This window comes from Arachis ipaensis, chromosome B02 (assembly GCF_000816755.2).
Source record: "Arachis ipaensis cultivar K30076 chromosome B02, Araip1.1, whole genome shotgun sequence".
Taxonomy (NCBI): Eukaryota; Viridiplantae; Streptophyta; class Magnoliopsida; order Fabales; family Fabaceae; genus Arachis; species Arachis ipaensis.
In genome coordinates, this window is record NC_029786.2 from 55815312 (window position 1) to 55835104 (window position 19793).

Genomic DNA, 19793 nt, shown 5'->3' on the forward strand with positions numbered 1-19793 from the left:
ACAGGAGGTAGAAATTTGATCATCCAAGTGTTTGACACTTGTATCTATATCATTTGGAAGCTAAGCTGTTCTTTTAAATCCCCAAATCAAGAAACAAAGTTACTCATCCAAACTAAATAACGAATTATGAGCCACATGAAAAGAAAATGATAACAAAGATAAGAAGAGGTCCACAGAGCCAGTCAAAAAAACAAGGATAAGATACGTACATGATGACTATATATAAAGAAAAATACAAAGAAATATTTATGAATATACGCATTAATTTGTACAATGAAGTAGCCATATATATCTATTCCGAATAGGTTCCCCCAATGGAAACAAGGCATGTGATGATGCAAGTATTGGTCTTAGTAGTTCCAAGAATGGATACAACTCATTAAATAATAATAATATTGATAGATCCTAGCTTTTTGAGGCACCGTTAAGTACAACTCGTTCAACTGAAACAATTGAGATAGCAGCCGACCGTATAACAACCACTTATCTATGTACTCTGCAACCATCTCTGCAGTCACACCTATTTTTTCTAGCAAAGGCCCTGAGCATATAAACTCAAAAAGGTCCTGCACAGAGGAAACTTGAGCCGGTTTCGTAGGGAATACAGAATATAAAGGACCTTACCTGTATTCATTGATGCCAGAAGTATTTGTTGAATTAAAACCATGTTGCAGCCATGAATTTCCACTGCCTACATGAAGGAATTGGAATCATAAATGGTAGCTAATTTTTTGCAGCAAAAGATTAACAGTTATGCCAAAGAGGAAATGAATTTCAACACAGTTATACTGTAATGTCAATTTGTCAACCAATCATACATTGAGGTCTCTATTACAAAAATCAAATACTTCTAGCTGTCTTTAATGTTGCAAGTGATTGTATCAAAACAGTCACAGTCATCATAAACACAACACAAATAGTCACTGTTCTTTTCATAATTTCTTAACCTGTTTCTGAATGAAAGAAGTTAGATTATGGTTGAAACTCTAGCATAACACAAGGCCTAATAATCCAACATGCAATCCCAATTTTTTCTAACAGGCTATGAGTTTTACATAGACCTTTAAATTATAGAAACTCCAATACCTTATCATATAAACACTTATCCTAAAAGTTTAAGCTATTAGTTAGAGACACAGTTTTCAATCTCCAAATTTATAATGAAAAAATCTCAAAGTAACAGAGTAAAGATACACAAACACCACTGTTTTAATTAAACAAAATAAAGAGAACTTTTTTAATCAATATGATAAGATAGTTGATTAAAACTCATAAATTCAAATTAAGTGACATCATTAAAATTTAAAATTCCATATTCTGGATCTTCACAAGCGTCAAAGCGGCGGGTCTTGCTATTTTCAAGAAAAGGTCAGTTGCAGAAATGTTTATTAACAAGCTAAGGTTTAATACCAGCTTCTGCATCAAAAACAAAGCCAGCATTATACTAAGAAAAATGAGTTAATAAGTTAAATTCTTCACTTTCTGCTGAGAATCACATGAACATACTATATCAGCTCCAGAAGAAGAGGGGAGGAAGAAAAACAAACGAAAAAAATTGCAGCACAGTGTATAGATTCACATAATTTAGAAAAACACGTTTCAAAAACTAGTCCAATAAGTACATGATGAAGATTGATCCATCCATTTCAAGATAACCTCCATTATGACCATTATCTTAATTGATTCAGAAGCTCATAATCTTAAGCCAAAGATATTCGCCATTCTCACCTTGTAGTGATGTGTTTCTTGGGAATGATCGATGATTTTTAGTTGTTTCGTAAGCCTCCGAGAGAGTTGCCACTGTAGCTTGTGCAGCAGAATATGCAACCTCTGATCCAACCAAAGCTGACAGAAAAGCAGCCTGCAAATTTGAATAAGACACGTTACACAGTTAAATAGAGATTCTAAAGAAATTATTTTGTGAAGCACATAGGCAATTCAATACTGGCAGAAAAGTAGTAAATGTTATTTAAGTTAATCATCATCCCCCTCTTTCACAAGCTCCCTTCCCTGGCCATAACCCTCCATACACTCCAATTGTTCCACCAGGAACACCAAGATCATTACCTTCTCCATATGTACCAACACCAATTTTTCAACCACCTTATCATTCTCCAACTCCACCACAGGCTCCTTCCCCTGCTCATAACAACCATCACCTAATCCTCCATATGTTCCATCACCAATTTCTCAAGCTCCTTCGCCTGCTACCCATAACAACCATCACCCAAACCCTCCAAAAACACCATCACCACCCAAACTTTCCAAAGTAACAACAGGAATGCTATTTGCATGACCTAAACTTGTCAATAGGAAGGATATATAAACAGGTGCTAAAATAGAGCAGAAAAAAGAACGGTAGAATCATCAATACCTGTAGAAGAATGTCAAAAACGAGAATCTCACCAAAAACACGAGCAGTGATAATCGAACAGTGGCGGTGATGAACACGAGCAGAGAGGATCGAAGCTCGACGAAAAGAGAAGTAGAGGATTGAAGCTCAACAAGCAGATGATCGAATCTCAACGAGTAGAGAATCGAAGCTCAACGAGGAGAGGAGCAGAGGATCGAAGCACATTGACGAGCAGAGAAGATCGAAGCACATTCACGAGAAGAAAAAATCGAAGCTCATTAGCGAGCAGAGATTGAGATCGAAGCTCAATAAAGAAATGCGCATCGTCATCGAATGGATTGAAGAACAATAGAGGAACGAAACATTTGGAATGGATTGAGGATTTTGTGATTTTATTAATTGAAATATTTTAGGAATTTTGTTAGGGTTGTGATTTTAGGAACGAAGCACTTTGGAATGGATTGGGGTTTTCTTCTCCCTCTTTTTCTCTTTCTGTGCATACCATATAGTTTATTTTTGTTTTTTAAAAAATATTAAAAAATTTTAAGCAACACTTGAAACGTGAAGTTTAAAATAAATCTAAAGGCAACTTTTAAAAAAAATAATATATTATTTTTATAATAGTTATTTTTGTATATTTAATATAGCAACATTTAATAAGTGTAATATATAAATATTATAAATGTTGTTTGTTTAATTTATTAAAGCAACGTTTTTTATATGTTTTTTAAATTGATAAAAAAAACACTTATTAACAAGGTGTTGTATTAGCTTTATTTTTTTGCAATAAATTTTAAGTGATGCTTTTAACTACTTTAGACAACACTTTTTAAGGGTTATTTATGGCACATGTTGCAATAGCTCAAAAATGTTATAGTGGTGGTGAAAGAATATTAAAGTCTTTAAAGAATATTAAAGTCTTTAAAGAATCAGGATCTTTATGCAATTTTTAATTTTGAGAATCTTTTGATATTAAATCAATCTAGAATTAGGGATTTTTACTCATTTGCACATATAGCACAGCAGGTTTGACTCCTTTAACCACTAAAATGATCATTTCATCCTCTACACAAATAAATCTCTATTATATTTATATATCTAATTTATTCCCCAACTTTTTCATTTTTTTGACTTTTTCAATATATCCAACTGCAAATTAAAATTGAATTATAATTAAAATAGCTCCTTTCATATATTAATGACACACAATTTTATAATTTAAATAGCACTTTTTGTATAGTAGTAACATATAATTTGCATTTGAACACTACTTGTCACAAAAATCATATTGATATTTTATATATTGAATAATCTATTACACTAGTTTCTATTTTTATTTATTCTATTTATACTTAAAATTAATTTTATTCTTATAATTAGACCCAATTGAATATATATCTAATATATAAATCATATAAACCTATATTAATTATAATAACTTATTTACAGCCTTACATTGATAATTCAATTTCAATTATAGGGTTCATGCAAGCCAAACATGTTACTAGGTTTAGAGTTATTCATTATTATTGAATTATTAATATTATTGTTATATTCATTATTATCTTATGTCAAAGTTTTTTCATATTATTGTCATCTGTAAGTGATATACGACTCAATATCTAATCTAAAAAGATTTAACACTGTTATGTCCATAAAATTTTAATCAAAGTATTAATATTGGATTTTCTCTATCTCATAAAATCTACCATATTGGTCTTCTCCAATTATGTTATATTCAGTGTCACAGTCTCATCTCAGTTCATTTTAAAATAAGAGTCCAAATAAGAGATCATTTATCTAATTCAACGTCATTTATAATTTTATAATTAATAAAGCTAACTCAGCATTGATTTATTATCTAATCCATTTGGCATGAATTACAAATATAAAAAATATTGGAACAGAATCTCCTATAAAAAACTTCATCGTACAAATACAAAAAGGACCATTAATTTCAAATATTCTCACCGAATATTTACAGGACCAGAATTAAGTTTTCTCACCGTAGACAATTCCATGAATCAAACATAAGTTTTGAATATAATATTCCCCGATAATTCGTCAATAAACGAATGCATTCCACCTGTTAAGTAAAACTAAAGACAGAACATATTTGGCCAAAGAAATATTTAGCCTTGAGTCGCACGGGTGGTGTGTACAAGAGCGTCTATCCAAACGAAATAAAGATTCTGTTTTGCTTTCTGTTGTTCTTGTTCCACACTACCACTCCGTGTCAACAAAGTAACCAAGCCAGATAAAATGTTGACTAGTCTACGTCATGCCTTGCGCAAGAGACCGGCACCCTCACAATTTTATATTCCACACTCACAGTCACAGCTGCTCTTCCCTATTAATAACCACCGTACCACTATATCCTCATCGTGTTCACCCATCACTCTTAGTAACACTTACCAACTCTCCAACGCTCACTCTAAATCAACGATGTCGCAACCATCCGGAACCATCGTTTTCAACACCGTTGGGAGGCCCCAATACGGCTTCGACATTTTCTCCGTCGACCTCCACAACCACCACACTGCTGCCTTCGCGGACCGCCGACTGACGGACGGTGTCTCAATAAACTTCAACGCCCAGTTTACTGATGAAAACGACAGTGTCGTCTTCGTCTCAGAACGAACAGGGTCGCCCCGGTTTTACCTAACCCGACCCGAAGATAAACCCCAACCTTTGCCCTTCGTCCCTAATAGCCTCTTCCACGATCGACCAACTATTAAGAACGGCAAACTCTACTTCGTTTCGACCCACGAGCCACCCGAACCTGAAACTGTTTTCAAGAGCTGGAATGCCGTTTATTCCACCGCCGTAGACAGCGTCGATGGAGTAGTGACTAGGATTACACCTAAAGGTGTGGTTGATTACAGCCCTGCCGTGTCACTCACCGGGAAATTCATGGCCGTCGCTTCCCACGGCTCCGGACTGTGGCGCGGCGATTTCCGAGAGCTTGAAACGGAAATCGTTGTTTTCTCTGAGTCCGAACCTGAGAATCGCGTCGTCGTGAGTGAGCGTGGCGGATGGCCGACTTGGTCACAAGACAACACGATATTCTTCCATAGAATTGTAGAGGATGGCTGGTGGAGCATTTTCCGGGTTGATTTATTCGATTCGGAGCTATGTCGATCGGACCCGCCGGTTCGGGTCACGCCGGCAGGGGTACACTGCTTCACGCCGGCGGCAATGCACGATGGAAAGCGTATCGCCGTCGCAACTCGCCGGCCAGGGAGCAGTTTTCGCCACATTGAGATCTTTGATCTTGAATTGCAATCGTTTCAACCAGTCACGGAAACAATAAATCCAAGTTTCCACCATTACAATCCTTTCGTATCTCGCAACTCACGGTACCTTGGGTACCACCGATTCAGAGGCGACCCAACTCAGGGCGAGTCCACGTACCCTCATCTTGATCCTGTTCAGTCTCCAATTCAGAACCTACAGTTACTGAGACTAAACGGTTCGTTCCCCATCTTTTCCCCATGCGGTGATTTCATTGCTTTCAATCACGATTTTGACGCTAACGGCGGCGTCAAGATAATCAGATCCAATGGTTCGAAGCGCTGGACATTGCTGAAAGGACGCACGTGCTTCTACAACTCTTGGAGCCCATCGGAGAAGCACGTTATATACACCTCCGTGGGTCCAATTTTCGAGTCGGTTTCGAAAACGGTTGAAATCGCACGGATAGAATTCGAGCTGGACCATCTAACCAATGACCGACAAGAGATTCCATCTAAGATGAAGATTCTGACCAAATCCGGCACCGGAAACAACGCTTTCCCGTCGTGCTCTCCGGACGGGAAATCCATCGTGTTTCGTTCTGGTAGATCAGGGCACAAGAATTTATACATAGTTGACGCTGTTGACGGCGAGTTTAACGGCGGTTTACGGAGGCTGACGGAAGGAGCGTGGATCGATACGATGCCGTGTTGGTCACCTAAGGGTGATCTAATTGCGTTTTCTTCGAACATGCATAACCCAACGAATCCAGAGGTATTTGGAATTTATGTGGTGCAGCCTGATGGTAGTGGTTTGCGGAGGGTTGAAGTGGCGAAGGGAGAATTGGCGGAGAGGGAGAGGTTAAATCACGTGTTCTTTAGCTCTAATGGAGAGTGGTTGCTGTTCACGGCGAACATAGGGGGCGTGACGGCGGAGGCGGTGTCGTTGCCGAACCAGTTTCAGCCGTACGGGGACTTGTATGCGGTGAGGTTGGATGGGAGTGGGTTGAGGAGGCTGACGTGTAATGCGTATGAGAATGGGACGCCGACGTGGTACGATGGGGTATTGGCGCTATGCTCTGAAGATGAGAAGGAAAATGATAGTGACGTGTTGATGGGTGCTTTTCAAGAACCACTTTGGATCAACTGAGGGGAGACCTGCTAGGGGTTCCCCCTGCCGTAAAGGATTTGAATCTGAAAGGTCGCATTCGGTTTAATAATAGTATGTGATAATCATTCAATAATAATTTTACGAATTGCATTGAAATGATTAGTTTGTACAATATGGTCATGTGCATTATAAGTCCATCCAATAATGATTTTACGAATTGCATTATTGTATCCATTGAAATTATTAGTTTGTATGATATGCTCGTGCATATAATGTATGATTTTTATTAAATAAATAGTGATGATTAAATCCCAAAAAAAGTAAATTTTGTTTGATTATAAAAAATATTAAGTATACATTAAAATTAAGAAATTTTTTATTTAAATTAAATAAATTTAATATTTATCGAAATATGTAATTAATAGAGTATTTACTAATTTAAATATGTGTTACGCATTTTAGTATTGAGGTACAAAAATTATAAAAAAACACAATCCAGTGATTCGGTACTCGGAATAAGTAACGTTGCCTGAAATCAAAAATCGATTGTACCTGTTGTTAGGGGTGCACATGGGCCGGGTGAAGTCGGGTTTGATGTGACCCACACCCGGCCCGAAATATACACCGGGTCTATTTATTAGACCCGAACTCGGCCCTAAACCCGATAAAACCAATACACTTTCGGGCCACAATTATACCGGGTGAAAACCGGGTCGTTAACATTACATTACGTTGATATCTTCTTGTAAGCTAACATGTTAAAATATCCAAATTTTCAAGACTCCAACCATTAGTTAACATGGTAAAATTCACTTAGAAAAAATATAACAAGAACCAACCCTTCTTCAAAATTAAAGCATAACCACAATCAATACTAATATTGTCTAATAATACCAAATATTTAAATCAATACAAATAACACAATCTTATATATTAGTCTAAAGTCTTATGCATTCTAAACATAAAACATTAACTTATAGTCTTATAATGACTAATAACACAAAATATTAAGGTTTACAATACTTAAATTCCACATAAGAATAGTCATGATCCATCACTAATAACACAAAATATTAATTGTGTATGATGACCGGGCCACCGGGCCGACTTCGGGTGACCCGAGCTATGGCCCGGACCCGACTCGAAATAATGACCGGGTCTATTTTTGAGACCCGTACCCGACCCTAAACTCGATGAAATCACACCAAATTAGTCCCTAAAGTGTTCGGGACCGGGCCAGGCCTTCGGACCGGGCCGGGTCTATGCACCCCTACCTGTTGTGACAACGATGAGAGTTGAGTTGAATGTCCATTAATATTTGGGCGGCTCAGTTTTTCAATGAAAGAATGTTTACTGTGTAATTAATGAGGTTTGAAAATTCAAAGCTTTGTGTATATATAAATAGAGGCTTAAGGCTCTTACAATATACATAGCAATAAAATACTCTCTCTCTCTCTCTCTCTCTCTCTCTCTCTCTCTGCATAAAAATATATGAATCATCTTTATTGAGTTATTATATTAATATAGAGTCTTCTATTTACACATCTTTATTTTATATTTAGTACATCTTCCTTAGTTATTTATTTCACAACACGTTATTAGTACGAGACTCTGATCAAATTTTAGGAAGACTTAGGTAACAAAATTTCATTATGTCGAAACTCTATCATCTTGAATTTAATGCTCTTGATATATCTAGAAATAACTATTTATCATGGATATTAGATGCTGAAATTCATCTTAATTCAATGGATCTTGAAGATACCATTAAGGCTGAAAATAATGCATCCCAGAAGGATAAAGCCAAAGCTATTGATATATGCTCGAAAAGACAACTGGGCCATTATAAGGAAAAAAAGCAGAATGGAAATTTCACACTTCCAGAGGGCCCCATCACTAGAGCACGTGCAAAAACACTCAAGGAGAGCTTTGAAAACTTGGCAGCACTTATGCATAAGGAGTTACATCAAGTTCTAACTAAGAAAAAATGGGCAAGGCCCATTGGGTTAAGTTAGGACAGCAAGAAGCCCAATAATGCTTGCCTAATTCAGTGAAAAGTATAATTTATCATTAAATTTCAAAAATTTACGCATTTGTTTTAGTTTGTTTTGCGGTTAGAGTTTGTTAGAAGATTTGTTTAGTTCTGATTTGCTTAGTAGTATTTTTTTAAAATTTAAAATTTAAATCAAATCTGATCTAATCTATTAAAGATCAAATCTGATTTACATTTCAAAATCTTATCTTATCTTTTTTAGTTTGTTAGGGGCCTATTTAAATACTTTTGGTGAGATCATTTACACAACTTTTGATGAATAAATTTTTCGTTGCTTTTAGCAAGTTTTTATTGTGTGATTAAGTGAGGTGAGTGATTTGCTTTGCTTATTGCATGAAGAAGATTGAGGGATCCAACACTAAGGTGATTTGCATGGTGGTTGCTTTCAGTTTTCTTCTCTCTTATCTAGGTTGTCAAGGATAGGTTCTTTGAAGTTCTAGTAGGGAGCCCCTTCTTGTGACCTAAGTTGCTAAGAACAGGATTCTTAGAGGTCTAGTAGGAAAAACCCTATTTATCTTTTGTGTTTTCGCTGTGTTTTTTTGGGTGTGCCCTTTACTAAATAATCCTTATCTATTGTGATAAATCCCTAATCCCCAATCGATTTCTTATCATTTGGTATCAGTTATAGGTCGTAAGTAAATTCTTATTTATCGGTACGTTCCAGGATTCTTGCTTAGTCTCTTTATTTTTCTCTTCAATTTCTGCAAATTTACTTCAGTTGCTTAAAAAAAACAACGAAAATTTCTTACTTAAAATCCGTTACTGCAATTTCCATATATTAAAGTTAATGTCTGCAAACAAAAAAAAACCGTAAAAAAAATCAAAATTTCAAATTTTTTGACCTTTGTTTTAGCTTTCCAAATTTTCTTTGGGTTCCAATTAGGATTCAATTTTGCTAGTTTCTGTCATCTTAGTATCACTTCTTGTTTTTCTTCCTTTGTGATATATTTTGATTGTCTTCTTGTCAAGTTGAACGTCTCTATCATTCAGATTATCTTAGTTTAGTGTCTCAATTCCTCATTTTCTGAAGTTCAACTTGTTAAAGCAATCCAAGAGTAGAAAAAGACAAGAGTGGTGAGCTCCACAGAGGGTAAAAGCCACGTATTGAGTGTTAACATGAGTGTCCTACTCCGAGTGATATACGTGAGAAGAGTGTTGTGAGGTCTTTTCTTTCACAGGTTTATTGATGGCTAGCAACGAAGGAAATCTTGATCCACAAATAACTTTTTACATCAACACAGTCGCTGGCATCCTCGCAAGAATTGAACAGTGTCTTGATGACATGGATTCCTAAATCAATTCTTTTTCCCCTAGTCGAAGAGTGCGGTCCGAGAATCTATTCATAATCTTTCTGTGAAGTTTGAGGAGGAGACTTCACCTAGATCTCGACGTCATGGACTACGGGATGATGTTGATAGTAACCTCAATGCTATCAAGATGCGCATCCCATAATTTAAAGGCAGAAGTGACCCTAAAGCTTACCTGAAATGGGAATGAAAGGTGGATCTCATATTTCATTGTCACAACTACTCTGAAGTGAAAAAGGTAAGACTAGCGGCTATGAAATTCTAGGATTATGCCCTTGTCTGGTGGGCCGAGCTAGACAAAAAGAGAAGACGGAATAGAAAATCACCAATTCAATCTTGGGAGAAGATAAAGAAGGTCATGCGATAACGGTTTGTCCCTTCTTACTACTACGGGGAGCTACATCAACGGGTCCAAGGGTTATACCAAGGTTCTAAGTCTGTAGATGAGTATCATAAGGAGATGGAGATGCTGCTAATCCAAGCAAATCTTGAAAAGGAGTCTGAGGCTGCTACTATGGCACGTTTCTTGAGTGGGATGAACCCAGACATGACAAATACTGTTGAACGTCACCCATTTGTGAATATGAAAAACCTGGTGAATCTGGCTATTAAAGTGGAAAAACAGCAAAAGGTAAAAGGGCTGCGTACTTCTTCCAACTCTACTTCAAGGTGGGATTCTAGTGGTGCTGATTTTGGGGAGAAAACTAAATCCAAACCTACCGAATCGAAGGAGAAATCTACAGACCAGCACAGGAAGATGCACATGCCTAATTCCACTTCTAAACCTCCTACACGGCATCGTGACATTACCTGCTTTAAATGTCGCGGATTAGGCCATTATACTTCCGAGTGTCCAAATAAAAGGACCATGGTTATTAAAGCGAATGATATTTTCTTGGAATCTGATAACTCAGATGAGTATGAGGACATGCCACATTCGGTTGATGCTATAGATAATGATGATATCATTGAGTATGCTATTAGTGGCAAGGCCCTTGTTACTAGGTAGATCTTAAATGTACAAGCCAAGGACGATCATCTAGAACAGTGTGAGAATATCTTTTATACAAAAATTTTATTGGGAGTCAAGGTTGGACTCATGATCATTGATGCTAGAAGTCATACAAACGTTGCTAACTCTACATTGATCACAAAATTAGGGTTGAAATGCACCAAACACCCTAATCCTTACAAACTGGAGTGGCTAAGTGATGTTGGTGAACTGAAGGTTATGAAGCAAGCCCACGTATAGTTCTCTATTGGCATCTAGCATGAAGAAGAAATTTGAGAAGTATTGGAATGAGATTCATGGCATTATGGGAGTTGCTGCTGTTTTAGATCCTAGGTACAAGATAGTTGGGGTTGAATTTCAATTTGAAAAAATGTATCCAGATCCAAGAGAATATTCCAAGCAAGTTGACAGAATTCATCAGTTGTGTAATGAATACAATAAAAAATGAGTTCTGATGTGTCACATGTTGGTACAAAAGAAGTCGATGAAAGTTGAATACAAGATTTGGGGGTGATGATTATATGGTTTATCTTAAAAGAAGAAAAATGGCAAGGGGTTCATGTGTGAATATTGAGTTTGATCATTATCTTGAGGAGAAAATTCATCCTCCAAATGATCCTAACTTTAATGTTTTGAAATGGTGGAAGAACAATCAAATGAAATTTAAAGTTTTGGCAAAAATAACCAAGGATATATATGCCATTCTGGTATCCACTATTTTTTCTGAATCTACTTTTAGTACAAGTAGTCATGTGATTTCTCCTCAGCGCAAAAAGCTCAAAGAAAGCATAATTGAAGCTTTGATGTGTGGCCAAAGTTGGTTGTGGGCAGCTTTAGAGAATAAAGGTGATATATTACTTAATATTCATTTATGTTAATTTTTTATATAATGGTAATTAGTATATTAATTGCTATCTCTTTTGACTTTTAGATTTGAATCTTGACCTTCAAACCTTTAATGATGATGAAGATGTGGAAAGTGATCAAGAATAAGGATTGAAGACTTTTTAATATTTTAATGATGTAATTTCTTTATGTTTTTATTTTAATTTAGTTATTTGACATTGTATGACATTGTATGAATCTTATATTTGTATTTTAATTTAGTTATGCATTTTAAGTTTGTATCTTAATTTATATATGAATGTGTAAAAATTAAAATGTCATTTAATTTTTATAGGGGCGAGGCGGGCGGGTTAGGGTAGAGCAGCCTACTACCCGCGGGTAGAGGTGGGGCGGGTAGTCGTGGAGTGCAAGGACGGCGGGACGGGTCGAGTAGGGCGCTGCACCTTTAACTGAAATCATCAAGAAATATGTCAGCTTTAAATGGGATCAAGAACAAGAACTTGCCTTTAACACCTTGAAAGAATTATTGTGTTCTATCCCTGGTGCACGAATTTCCACACTTCGTACAACTAAACCAGCAAGTGCACTGGGTTGTCTAAGTAATACCTGAGTGAGTCAGGGTCGATCCCACAAGAATTGTAGTTTAAAGCAAGCTATGGTTATCTTGTAGATCTTAGTCAGGCGGAAAGAAGAAGTAGGTATATTGATTAAAGCGCATACAATTGGAATAAGATGGAATTACAATGTTTGATTACAACCAGCGATAAGAAGATGGTTAAGGCTTGGAGATGCTTTGTTCTTCTAGATAACTCTGGTCTTACAGTCTTCTTCAACTGTGAATGATTTCTTCTATGGCAGGCTGTATGTGATCAATTCCAGTTGAGAGGTTGCCAATGCTCCTCCAAATTTGAACCCCAAGGTTGGTGTGGATCCATTCTGATTGAGGGTGAAGCTCCTGTAGTCCATTCTCCTTAGTGACCCTACTTAAAATGCTACAGACAAGGTCGAATCTTCCGAATCAGAGAATGCTGCACCTTTGGGTTCTAGCCTCTACCACAAAGACTCTAATCTCCCCATACCTCGGCTGAACTGGTGTCTCGAGAAGTCCCCAACGAAGTTCTGGATTAGCCATCCAAGAGATGTATAATCAAGCTAGTGGTTCATCATTGTCCGATGAAAGACGCACTCTGAACCCATATAAAATAAGATAACCTTGTTCCAGTTCAACGCATTCATAATGATGAAGAACGAAGATACATCTTAGAATCGAGAATCAAACATGGATTGAAAAGAAACACTAATACTTTTATTGATCCATAAAACTCAGCAAAGCTCCTCCCCTCAACCTAGGAGGTTTAGAAACTCACACTGATAGAAAATATAATGATAGAATTTGAAATATGGCATAAAGGTCTATAAAAGATGTAAAAGTTCTCAAATAAATACTAGACTAATGACTAAGGATTACATAAGAAGGATAAAACAGTCTTTTAGTGCTAAAATTCACTTATGGCGCCCACTTGGTGAGTGTTTGGGCTGAGCTTGATTGAGATCCATGTGCTAGAAGGCCTCTAGGGCATTGAATGCTAGCTAGGGGGTCCTTTATGGGCGTTGGGCGCTAGTCTCTTCTCCTTTGGGTACTGGATGCCAGAATATGACAGGAGGCTGGCATTGAATTCCAGTTTTGGGCCTTCAATTCTGAAACAAAGTATGGACTATTATATATTTCTAGAAATCTCTGGATGTTAGCTTTCTATAGCCGATGAGAACGCTCCATGTGGACTTCTGTAGCTCCAGAAAAGCTCTTTCAAATGTAAGGAGGTCAGATCTGGACAGCATCTGCAGTGCTTTCTCTGTCTTTGAATCAGACTTTTGCTCCAGCTCCTCAATTTCACCCAGAAAATACTTGAAATTGCATAAAAATACAAAAACTCAAAGTAGATTCCAAAAATGTGAATTTTTTACTAAAACCTATGAAAACTTAATAAAACTTAAACAAAACATACTAAAAACTATATGAAATGATGGCAAAAAGCGTATAAAATATCCGCTCATCAGAACACCAAACTTAAACTATTGCTTTTCCCCAAGCAACCAAAAATAAAGTAGGATAAAAAGAAGAGTAAGATACAATAAATCACAGAGTTTCCAATGAAGCTCAGTTTCAATTAAATGAGCGAGACTTGGTAGCTTTTTGCTTCTGAATAGTTTTGGCATCTCACTATCCATTGAAACTCAGAAGTGTTGGTCTCTTTAGGAAATTAGAATCCAGATAATATTATTGACTCTCTTAGTTCAATTCTTTTTTATTCTTGAACACAACTTTTAGAGTCCTGGCCATGGCCCTAAGCACTTTGTTTTCCAGTATTACCACCGGATACATAAATGCCACAGACACTTAACTGGGTGAACCCTTTCGGATTGTGATTCAGCTTTGCTAGAATCCCCAAATAGAGGTGTCCAGAGTTCTTAAGCACACTCTTTTTGCTTTGGATCACGACTTTAACTGCTCAGTCTCAAGCTTTTACTTGACACCTTCACACCACAAGCACACGGTTAGGGACAGCTTGTTTGAGCCTCTTAGGCCAAGATTTTACTCCTTTTAGGCCCTCCTAACCATTGATGCTCAAAGCCTTGGATCCTTTTACCCTTGCCTTTTGGTTTAAAAGGTTATTGGCTTTTTTCTCTTGCCTTTTGGTTTAAAGAGCTATTGGCTTTTTCTGCTTTTTATTTTTCATCCATTTTTTTTCCGCATGCATTTTTTTATTGCATTTTGCTTTTTTTTTGCTGCTTTTTCTTGCTTCAAAAATCAATTTTTAGATCTTTCAGATTACCAATAATAATTTTCCTTTTTCATCATTCTTTCAAGAGCCAACATTCTTAATTCCAATTTCAAATATGCACTGTTCATTCATACATTCAGAAAACAAAAGCAATGCCACCACATCAAGATAATTGAACTATTCTTAAGATAAAACTTGAAATTTATGCATCTTACTTTTCTTTTTCAATTAAAATAATTTTTCTTTTAAGCAAGGTGAGAGATGCATAGAACATTTCATAACTTTAATACATAATGACAGATGATCATGCACTAGAAACAGACAATAAAACACAATACATGGAAAACAAAAAAGTAATAGGCGAACGAATCCACTTTAGTGATGGTGGCTACTACTCCTTCTGGAGGATCTAATGGAGTGCTTGATCTCCTCTATGTCACGCTCCTGCCTCTGTTGTTCTTCCCTCATAACTCTTTGTTCTTCTCTTTTGTCATAGAGGATGGTGGAGTGCTCTTGATGTCCCATCCTTAGTTGATCCATGCTGGAGCTCAATTCTCCTAGAGAAGTGTGCAACTGGTCCCAAAAAAATTTTTTGGAGAGGAAAATGCATCCCTTGAGGCATCAAATGCATCCCTTGAGGCATCTCAGGGATTTCTTGTTGAGGCAGCTCCACATGCTCATGCTGTGGTCTATGTGCTTGTCCTCCTCAATGAGGATGTCTCTTTCTATGACAATTTGAGCTGAATTGCATAAATGGCCTATGAGGTAAGGGAAGTGGAGGCAAGTGCCTTTCCCTTCCTTTTCCTTAAGGTTCCACCAGTCTTTGGTGCCATACTTAGGAGTGGTAGAAGTAAAAAAGTAAAGCCTTTGCAACACCAAACTTAAGAATTTTGCTCGTCCTCGAGCAAATATGAACAATTAGGAATGAGAGAGTTAGGTGGGGTAGGTGAAGTTTTTGTGGGACCCACTGGTCCTAGGAGGCTAGGGAATTCGAATTCCCTGCCCTCTTGTGGGTGTTGAACGCCCACTCTGGCCTCCTTGTCTAGCGTTTAACGCCAGCAAGATTTCTGCTCCAGGGTGTTCTGTTTCCAACTCTGACTGTTTCTGTTTCTATTCCAACTACTGCACTCACAAACCTTAAAAAACAAGGGAAAACTCTAAAAATAAACTAAAATAAACTCAAAGGAAAATAAGCAAAAGAAATACGAACAGAAATACGCTACTCATGGTTGGGTTGCCTCCCAACAAGCGCTTCGTTAATGTCATTAGCTTGACACTTTATTGCTGACTTTCTTCTTCTTCTTCTTCTTCCAGTTGGTTAATAGAAATGACTCCATAGGAGAAGAGGAGGAGATTAGTGCCCTCAGATTTGAATTCCTCCTAACAAGCTTTCTTTTAGTGTGATGAGCTTGATTCTCTTTGCTTGTTAGGGTAGGGGTTGTATTGTTTCTCCATTCCCTATGCATCTTCCTCTTAGGACCTTCTTTCTTGGTGGGTGGTAACTGTCTAACACCAAACTAAGTTTGATGTCTGAAAAAACTGTATGAGTTTTCATCAAGGGAGGAGGCTTTAGTATTGTACACTGCATGGTAGTACCTCCTTTGTCAGGGGGTAGTGGAGGTTGAAGGACCTTGATAATCATGTAATCCTTCTGTAACCTCATCACTAATTCACCTCTCTCAGCATCAGAGATGTTTCTTCTAGTAGATAGAGACCATTGCTCCAAAACCTCAGCAAAAGAAATATTGAACAACAGCTTTTCATAGCCTTCCAAGGATTGTGAGTAGTGCTCATCCTTGGTCTCCTTTTGAGGCATCCGAGGGTGTGGTATTTCAAGCTTTCTTCTCCTAAGAGGGGCGTGCAACAATGTGCTTCCGGCCTCTTCTTGAGTCTCTTTTTCATTTAGTCCCTCAACAGTGTGTACCATTTTAGGCTCAGCCTCCTTGGTATTAATGAGGGCTAGCCACTTGATAAACCCATTTTTAGAGTTTATCTTGTGCTTAATTTAGTAGATTTTATCCATTATTCTCACACTTATTCATATAATTTGCATGTTTTACATTTTCCTTCCTAATTCTGTACTATGATTGAAAACATGCTTCTTTGGCCTTAAATTTGTTAATTTTAATCCCCTCTTATTATCATTCGCTGCCATGATATGTTTGCTGAGTGTTTTCATGGTTTATAGGGCAGGAATGGCTTAGAGGACGGAAAGGAAGCATGCAAAAGTGGAAGGAACGCAAGAAAATGATGTTTTGAGAAGCTGGCAGCGACGCGAACGCGTGAGCGACGCGTACGCGTGACCAGTGCAGCAGACGAGCGACGCGTATGCGTGACTGGGATTTTGTCAAGTAACGCGTACACGTGGGCGACGCGTACACGTCACAAAGCATCACGTGCTGCAGATATCAGAAAACACTGGGGGCAATTTCTGGGCTATTTTTGGCCCAGTTCCAAGCCCGAAAACACAGAATAGAGGCTACAGAGTGGGGGAATCAAGGAGACACACCTCATTATTCACACATTAGGTTTTAGATGTAGTTTTCTAGAGAGGGAAGCTCTCTCCTCTCTCTAGGTTTTATGGTTTCTTTTTGTTCTTCTCAATTTCAGATTTCGATCTTAGTTTAATTTAGTTTTCTTCTACTCTTACTTGTTTTAGCACTTTAGTTATCTACTTATCTTATTGATTCCTTGATTTTTCCCATTTAGTTTATGAACTCTTATGTTACTTTCAATTCCCTTTTAATGCAATTTTATATTTCATATTTATTGCTCCTTTTTTCGTTTGTTATTATTGAATGCTTGCAATTGTTAGTCTTAAGTTTTATTATTCCCTGTTAATTTTCTGTGCTTTTGTTTTGTGCCCACCAAGTGTTTGATAAAATGCTTGGTTGGATTTTAAATTAGATTTTTATATTCTTAGCTTGGATTGATTAATTGGAGATTCTTGAATTATCAAGGTCTTTTATTGATTGGTGATTGAGACTTGCTAGTTGGCTTGAGCTTCACTAACACTAGTCTTTGACTAGGACTTGTGAACTTAAGTTAACTTTACCCACTTGACTTTCCTTCATTGTTAGAGGCTAACTAAGTGAGAGCAAAAGGCAATTACCATCACAATTGACAATGATAATGAGGATAGGAAATTCAATTATCAACCCTTGCTAGAACTTTTCTTAATTGTTAGTTTATCTACCTGTTATTTACATTCCTTGCTTATTAAACTCAAAACCCAAAAAGATACTTTTCTATAACCAATTATAAGTACACTTCCCTGCCATTCCTTGAGAGATGACCCAAGGTTTAATACTTTGGTTAATTTTATTGGGTTTGCTTAAGTGACAAACAAATTAAATTTGATTGAGGTTTAATTGTCGGTTTAGATCTATACTTGCAACACGATTATTTTTGTGAAATTCTTTACCGACGATTTTTCCATCATCAATTTTTGGCACCGTTGTCGGGGAATTGCAAACGTGTGCCTTATTATTGGTTATTGTACATATTTGCCTTCTGTTTATTTGTTAGTTTTAGGACTTAATTGCTTATTCTTATTAGTCTTTATTTTTTATTTGTTACTATGAATTCTCACCCCCTTTGGCTGAGTTTGGTTTAAACCATGTTGTAAGGAATGGAAGCTACAATGAAAACTTGCATCAAGGATGGGATAATCAAAGATGGGAGGAGCCTCAAGGATTTGATCAACCCTCTTGGCAACAACCTCCACCAACTTACTATGAGCAAGATCTATTCCGAGGTGCATATAAATCCAATAGCTATGGTGGACTTCCTTGTAGTTACCAACAAGCCCCACCATATGCCTATGAACCTCCTCCTCAACATAGCTTTGAACCACCATACTCACAAGCCCCCTACTACCAAATACCCTCTTATGACCCCAACCCTTATCCACCATTCCAACCACCTTATGAGACATATGAACTATATATAATACCACTCCAATTCCAACACAATTACTCCCAAGAACCACCACCTCCATATACACCTTGCCCATATCCATCAACCCAAGAGCACTATGATCCTACTTTTGATACCCAAGCAAAACAAGAGTCAAGGGATCGTCTCAAGGAAACACTGGATCAACTTCAAGTAACCATTCATCAAATAGAGTGAATGGAAAGTCAAAAAGCACACAAAACTCTCATGGCTAACATATCTCAACTTGAGAACAAGGGATTGAAGTGTGTTGTGCAACAAGTGGAAATGATGGAGAGTGTTGAACCGCCATATGCTTTTCATGATGAACCACCCTCTTATCATGAACCTTTCCTCCCAAGCAATGAACCCTCATATCCACTTCAATCTCCAATGGATGATACCCTTGGTGTTCTTCTTCAAGAGCAAAGAGAGATGCAGCGGACGACACAAGAGCTTATAGCTACCTTGACCGAGGTAGTAGTTAATTTAGCTTCACTGCACGTCAACGCTCAAGGCACTCCCATGGCTACATGTGGAGAATCTAATGAAGAACGTAGCATGAAGGAGAGACTGGGAACTCTGGTGGACAATGAGGAATATGACTTTGTATTGGAACAAGTGGAGGAAGCCGTAATAGTTAAAGAGGAAGAAGTGGTTGAAGACTTAGGAGATGCCGAACCTCCATGGGAATCTAGAGTTGTAGAGTATTCCTCCAAGAAGCTTGAAATTAATGTCAAGGAGGCTAGTGGACAACCTCCATGGCATATTCCCTATGAAGAATTGGACGGGATAGATCAAGAAGTAAGTTCCCTCGGTGATGATGATCATGAATCAAGTCTTCCTAGTGATGAATCTGCATCTGCAATTGAACTCCTTGGGTATAAAGAATCTTCTCTAAGTGATTTTGAGAATGATGTGGAAGTGGAAGTACTTCGAAAAGGATGGACGGGAGTTGAATATGCTTTGTCAAGATCGTTGGAGACTTCTCTACCTAGGTTGCTATCTACTCCTTCATTTGAGTGGGTAAAACTTATCTCTATTCGCTTTACTGTCCCACTTGAGTATGGTATGCTTGAAACAGATGGTCAACTTAGGAGGCTTTGTGGCATTAAGCGTAAGAGAAGAATGTTTAGTGGTTGGAACTGCAAATCAAGTA

The 19793-nt window shown here is 37.4% G+C and overlaps 1 protein-coding gene and 1 long non-coding RNA gene across 2 annotated transcripts; one reads left to right on the top strand and one right to left on the bottom strand.

Moving 5' to 3' along the window:
* LOC107628335 lies at positions 396 to 18953 on the bottom strand. Its single transcript, XR_002357426.1, has 3 exons — positions 18942 to 18953; positions 1729 to 2234; positions 396 to 691 (listed from the first exon to the last, which is right to left on the bottom strand). It is a non-coding gene; the product is annotated as an uncharacterized LOC107628335 (long non-coding RNA).
* On the top strand, positions 4497 to 6992 carry LOC107625309. The gene has a single exon (XM_016327926.2). It carries the CDS (start codon positions 4616 to 4618, stop codon positions 6734 to 6736), a length of 2121 nt encoding a protein of 706 aa, XP_016183412.1. The 5' UTR covers positions 4497 to 4615; the 3' UTR covers positions 6737 to 6992.